This window comes from Trifolium pratense, linkage group LG1 (genome assembly GCF_020283565.1).
Source record: "Trifolium pratense cultivar HEN17-A07 linkage group LG1, ARS_RC_1.1, whole genome shotgun sequence".
Lineage (NCBI taxonomy): Eukaryota > Viridiplantae > Streptophyta > Magnoliopsida > Fabales > Fabaceae > Trifolium > Trifolium pratense.
Window position 1 is genome coordinate 3,477,407 of NC_060059.1, and position 6,927 is coordinate 3,484,333.

At 35.6% G+C, this 6,927-nt stretch overlaps 1 protein-coding gene across 1 annotated transcript; it reads right to left on the bottom strand.

The window, feature by feature from the left end:
- Positions 1 to 1,871: 1,871 nt before the first annotated feature.
- LOC123902759 (actin-interacting protein 1-2-like) lies at positions 1,872 to 6,517 on the bottom strand. The gene is made up of 6 exons (XM_045952544.1): positions 5,918 to 6,517; positions 5,020 to 5,181; positions 4,375 to 4,561; positions 3,645 to 4,067; positions 2,556 to 2,963; positions 1,872 to 2,351 (listed from the first exon to the last, which is right to left on the bottom strand). Exons 1-6 carry the CDS (start codon positions 6,307 to 6,309, stop codon positions 2,094 to 2,096), a joined length of 1,830 nt encoding a protein of 609 aa, XP_045808500.1. The 5' UTR covers positions 6,310 to 6,517; the 3' UTR covers positions 1,872 to 2,093.
- Positions 6,518 to 6,927: the final 410 nt, after the last annotated feature.

Below are 6,927 nucleotides of genomic sequence, written 5' to 3' on the forward strand. Positions count from 1 at the left end.
TTGGATATCGAACCAATTAGACTTTCGAGTAATTTTGAATTGGATATCGGACCAATTATGCTTTCGAGTCATGGTTCAACGGTATTGGTGAAACTAAAATCGCCTAAGTAACGTTCAATGTTCAATTGGTTGAACTGTTTTGTTTGATTTGGTTCCGTCTATAAAACACGGTTAATATGTAGCAACTATTGAGGTTTTAAATTGAAGTTTATGGGTGGTAAATGTACATGCTGCATGCTAAGTGAGGAGTTTAAGGAACAATGATGAATGGATTTTGTGTTTAGATAGGATATGGACATTGTTATTGAAAGTAGACAAGATGACACAAGTTACTGTTTTCTGTGTACACAAACATGATGACACTGTGCGTGTAGGAACAGAACAGTGTGGTTGACAAAGTGTGTGTGAGTATTGTGCACGTTAGGTAGATAAAGCACGCGTATGTCACGTGTGTAATGATGCATGCAGTGCTAACCAGGTCCAGGACCACATTGAAACTTGAATTTTATGTTCTTTGGTGATGATGATGATTTTATAATATAGTACTAATTTACTAACTAGAATGCTAGTAATTATAGACACATGATGCTGATAGCCATATAGGAGTAGTAGTTATAATAATAATTGTCACGATGCACTGTGTTTGATGTATGTGCGCTTATCCAAAGTGAGGTTACAACTGAACATTATTTGTAGCATGTATTAGTACTAGTAATTGATTAATTAAAGGAACTTAAAAAAAGTTGAAGTGGACTGTTAGTTGGAAGTACTATATTCTAGTACTAATTAATTTGGTGTCAAGTGATATTTAAGTCTAAAACTTTAGAAACAACAAAATATATATACGTGGAGTTATATGTGAAATCCTCTGTAGGTACTTGGAACCACCCACTGACTGAGTGTGTAGAGAAAAAAGGACTAAGCAATTTCATTATGATGAGGTGAGTAGATCCATTGATTTATTTTCTTAGAAAAGAAAGTACTTAGTTTGGTTGAAGGTTGGTTTGTTTTTTTATAAAGGAAAGGAAATGCATAGGGAGGCCTATATTGATTGTCTAGAAAGCATAACACTATGGCCAGGCCACAACAATGACTAGGAGAATCCATTCATTATCCATGGACCACAAACATGACTCATGCGTCGTGACAAAAACTAATATAATCAATCAATATGTGTCTACAAGTGTGATTATGGGCGCAAATTCAATGACAGGTACAAGGTGCTGGAGTAGAAAACAAAATACATTCCCAAAGATAAATACTTAGAAGAATTTGAATGAAGATGCGGTGTTCAAATTATGTGTTCTTAATTTAATGCAGAGATTTCTTTGATATTTTAGGTCCCTTTTGAGATCTAAGTTAATTAATTTGCATTAGAGTTGAATGATTGACTATAGATAGGTATCTAAATACTTTTACTGAAACTATTCTTGACAATGGTATTGGCCAAACAAGTTGTCTCATTCATTTGCGAAAACAATGACGATACAAGTGTATGTGGTTGAAAAAAATATTTACACTTGAATGAGAATATTTTAGATGAATTGATGGACCTCAATAATCTCACTTAAGCGAGAGATTACTGGAGTGTCAAATCTTAGTAAAAAACATCACATTATTATATAGAAATGGAGACCCTTTTTTTCCTTGCTCTCTTTTCTTTTATACTGGGTCTGGACAATTTTTCCCCCTTACTTATGTACTAATAGAAAAGAGGTTATGGGGTGTATCAAATTAGTCTAATAAAAAACACCTTGGTGGAAAAGATTCAATTGTTAAAACTAAATTAATTAAATTGCTTTGATAGGCAAAATAAAGGAACTAATTTGCTTAGACAAAGACCAATTATAAATAACTAGGAATACCCCACCTCAGCAGATCAAAATGGGCTTGATAATAAAGAATAAAATTGCTAGTTCAGGGAGAAATCTGTCAAAAATAGACACCTAGAAACTATTGCAATCTCAACTTTTCTTCCCACTGCATAACCATTGCAAAACAGTGAAGATAATCATCATATATAATACACAGCACAGCAATAAATTTTTACCACAAAACTGCTGCAACATGCATTGGTAAGTTCTGATGCTAGTTTATTCTGCAATCAAATTCCAAACACGAATGCAACTATCTTCTCCTGAACTGACCACTGTTTCTGGCCCAATAAAAGTCAATCCATAGACTCCACCTAAATGAGCACCTTTTATGGTTCTGCGGCTTGCAGCTGGCTTTCCAATTTCATATACAATGACACATGTATCAAGTGAACCAGTAGCTATCAGTTTGCTATCAGGTGACCAAGAAATGCAGTTTATACGTGCAGTGTGAAATAACATGTTATTAAGCACCACCTGAAAGATTTATTTAGTCACATAATTTCAGTAGGTTACGACGAAAAACAAGTATACATCATGACAGTTAAAGCAATGATACTACAATCATGAAGAGAATAACTCATGTATTTCTCATATCAAACCAACATTTGGTATAGGACAAAATCATTCAGGCACAAAACATTTGAACTTCATGTAACAGTCGTATCAGGTCCAAGTTACCTCTCTAGAAGCACAGTTCCACACAACAGCTTCGCGATTTAGATCAGCTGATGCAAACATGGAAACATCTGGAGAATATTTGATTGCGCTGATTGCACCGCGGTGCTTCTCAAGAACAGTCTGTTCAGTAAGTGTATCTCCTGAGATAGAATAAATACGGAGCTTACCATCCTGTCCACCTACAATTGCTTCACTGCCATCAGGTGAAATAGTACATGCGGTCACAACAAAGCCAAGGTTTACAGTGGCCACAATTTTTGCACCGTTAAGTAAGACAACCCCGGATTCAATTGCAATAAGAGCAAATTGAGGGGAATTAAGTGCAAGCGCCACATGCTTAGGCTGGCTCCCAACATCAACATGCTCAGCAGGACCAAAGTTATCCCCATGAAGGGGAACTCTGTATACCTGCATTTAATATGCATAAATTTAAATACTATCAATTGACGGCAAAAGACATCAGAATTTTCAATAACAAACTTTTATTTTCATTCACTTTTTATGAAAACTGACAGCCAAATGATAATCTGCTCCATCGATGGATTAAGTTTTAGAAGAAAAAGATCAAGTTCTCTACTATTATTCTACTTTATAGCTAGCTTTTGAATATTTGTTAACATGTCCTCTAGTCAATGAATTGGTAATAGTTATTAAAGATTTCATCAAATTCAAGTTGAACCCTACAGTAAATGCACTATTTAGCAACGTATTGGTTCACAGATCTTCAAGAACAAAATCTTCATTAAAGATTACTATAACAGTTGCAAAAATCAGAGGCCTAGATCAAGATTCGCACCGGACGTAAGCTCAACCTCTAATACTGGAATCAACATACTTGACTTTGCACAAACTTCCTAGCTTCTACGAGATGTAATTTAAATGCAACCAGAAATATTTGAATTTATCTAAAAATAATAAAGCAATCAAAGGGACAACAAAGGTGTAGCTTCACTTCAGTGTTTGATATGGGAATCAATGACAGACCAGATGAACAGAAAATGTATCTACAGATTACTTTTTGTGCTTGCAAATCAAAGATCCCATATGATGATAATGATGGGTCATGATGCATATCTATTAGTTAGTTACCTTGTTGTCAAATCCAGCAGTAACAACTTCTTCTTCGGCAGCTTCTAATAAATTGATTAATCCAAATTGTTTACCGTCAAACTTACCGCTGTAACCAATACCTGGAATCCATCTAATGATCACTCCATCATAGCTGCTGGACAAAAGCATCTTATCACTTTTGTTGAGTAGATTCAAAACAGTTACATTCTTCATGTGACCAGATAAGGACTTTGGGCTCTGATCTAGATCCTTAGCAGAGTATAAATTAATCGTTCCGCCAAGGGAGATAGTAAGCAGATGGTCATTCTGCCAAAGACAACCGACGAGCATGTCCTCCACCCCACCAGATTCAGTATATGTCAATGTCTTATGTACTGTTCCACTACCATTCTCATCAATATTCCATACTTTTGCAGACTTGTCAGCAGACACAGTAAGAACCTGTAAAGTTCTTACGCATAATTTAAACTAGAATGAAAATAGCAGCCCTGAACATCTAAAATAGCACAAATAAAATCAAAATGTTTTCCTTCTTAGATACATGCATATGTACACATATAATATATGTATAATATATATGCATATTTGTACTTATGTGTATACAGTGATTAAGCTCTTGACAATGCTAGACCAGTACAACATTGTTTTCACATAGCAATCTTATACTGCAATTCTCTCAAACACAGATAAAATTTTATCCAAGTCAACATAATAAAACAGTAACATTCAAACACAACCTCAAGTTCACCTGTTTACTGTCAGGACTCCAACTAACAGCATATATGCTGCCCTTGTGACCATCCTCTTCAGAAAATTCTCCGAGTTTATTCCCAGTCTTTCCGTCATATATAATACCCTTTCTATCTGAGCTGACTGTAATAAATTTGTTCCCATCTGGAGAATATCTAACACAATTGATGAAATTCGTATGGTCCCTGCAGATATAGAATGTCTTCTATGACAACCTGAATAAGGAAATGAAAACCTACTCAACCCAAAATGCTTATTTCGTGCTAAAATTTGACCCTATTCACATATCTAAGAAATTTTAATTTTTTGGGGAAGATATGTAAAGAATTGTTAATGCCATGACTCATAAGGCTAAAATAAAATGAAGTTATCTTTATGCAGACCATGTTAAAACTTAAAACTCATGTCAAATTATATAAATATGCAAATACCCTATTAAAAGACACACATTCCTTTGCTGTGTATTCAATGTGTGCTTCAGATATGCTTTCACAGGAAATGATAATACACTACCCCCTAAAAGAGTTGACAGAAATTTAAAAAATGAAAAAGAAAGGACAAATTCATATATAATTTGAAGAAATTATCTACTACTTAATTAGAGAGACAAGTATGCTACAGAAGATAATAACACTTGACTTACCTAATGGACATACTGAACTTGAATGGTGGACCTTCATAAAAGTTTGCCAAAAAATCTTCTCCACAAGTGACAATGCGGAATGGTCTTGTTGGTTTGAATGCACAACTTAGAACCCGCCGCGAATGGCCATCAAAATCACCAACAGTGGAACCCGAATCCCACCTTCAAATGCGAAATATTTTAAAAAATATAAAAGGGGTCAGGTGGTTAAATAAACAGGATGGAAGCACATTCACACATACCCAAATTCTTCTAAGATGAGAGGAATCAATCTGACAATATGCTAATTTAAATTCAAGCCTTATGATTTGATGTCCATATATACTATATGAATTAAACCATAACTGCAAAAATGTATATTAAGAGAATTCAAACAAATTAATTCCCATCATATTTCCTTTGTGACATGAGCAATACAGATTATTTAGGATATCTCAACTTTGGACACAACCTTATTACATGTAGCAAGTTTTTAATCTTATTTGACAAACAACCGACTAAGAGTCCTACATTGGTTGTGAGATGACCCGAATATACATTTGTAAGTGAGGAAAATCCTCACCTTACAAGCCGGTTTTGTAGAGTCGAGTTAGGTCCAACACTCAATTCTAGAATGGTATCAGAGTCTCCTCCATGATCCGCAGGACCACCACCTATCAATCTTTTTATTGGACCCGCCATTTATATCCGCGCACCAAGCACAATAGTATTGGACGCGAAGGGGTGTACTTAAGAGTCAAGTTAGGCCCAACTCTCACATCTTCCTCTCTACTCAAATAAATAATGTGATCTCAATTCTCAACTATTCAATTCAAAATTTTAAGAATCTAACCCACTCCACCAAGCTAAGACATAATGAATTTGCTATGAAATAATTAAAAATTGAGAGAATAGTTACATGAAGGCGCGAACAAATGATTTTCCCTTTCCATCTCCACAAGCAACAATCCTCTGGCAATCAGCAGACCATTGAAGATCATCGATCCGACCAGAGAGAACACGAAACTCATTCTTAAGAACATAATCATTGTGAGTTCCCCAAATGCGGATGGTACCGGAGACATCCGCGGACGCGATCCATTCACCGTTAGGGGAATAACGGGCGACGGTTACAGGGTAAGAATGTTCGCCATAAACGGAAACTTGTAATGGATTGTCGAGATTACGAATGATGACGGATCGTGAGGTGCAATAGAGAATGTTATTGGTTTTGGGATCGCCGGAGATGAGAATGCCACGGCCGCGTTCGGTGGAAGGTGCACATGCGTAGGTTTCAGAGAGAGTTGCCATTGTTGTTGGTGTTGATTTGGAGTGATTAGTGTTTATGTTATGGTTTGTGTTTGTTTACATTGTGTTTTGTGGTTGTAGAGATAGAAAGAGGAAGATAGAGAGAGAAAATAATTCCGGGAATGGAGGAAAACGTTTTGAACAAGTTGGCGGGTAAAACGAATCTCTCTCACCCCCACGCCTCTGCCTCCATCTCCCACCACTCTTTTTCATTTCTCTTCTCTCTCTGTTTTTTTTTATTTATTATTATTAATCAAAGAATAATTTTTTTTTTATCATCGGTTGAATCTGGTTCGGAGGTCAGTTTTGACATTAATTGGTTCCAGCTCCCTCTCGATAGCAGCTGCGGGGATCGAACCGCGGTCCTCCCTATCAAGTTCAGTGTCAATCACCACTGAACCAACTAACGATGGGTAATCAAAGAATAATTTTGGTGCATCATAAAAGTTTTGGGTTTTCTTTAAAAAAATTAATTTGTGATTAACAAATTAGTTTTTTGAGCTTATGCAAATAACTTATGCAATATAAATTAGGTTTTCTATTATTTTATAAGTGCACACTAGTGAAAATTGTAATTTTATAAGCTATTTTATCATAAACTACCTTGACAAACTCACAAAC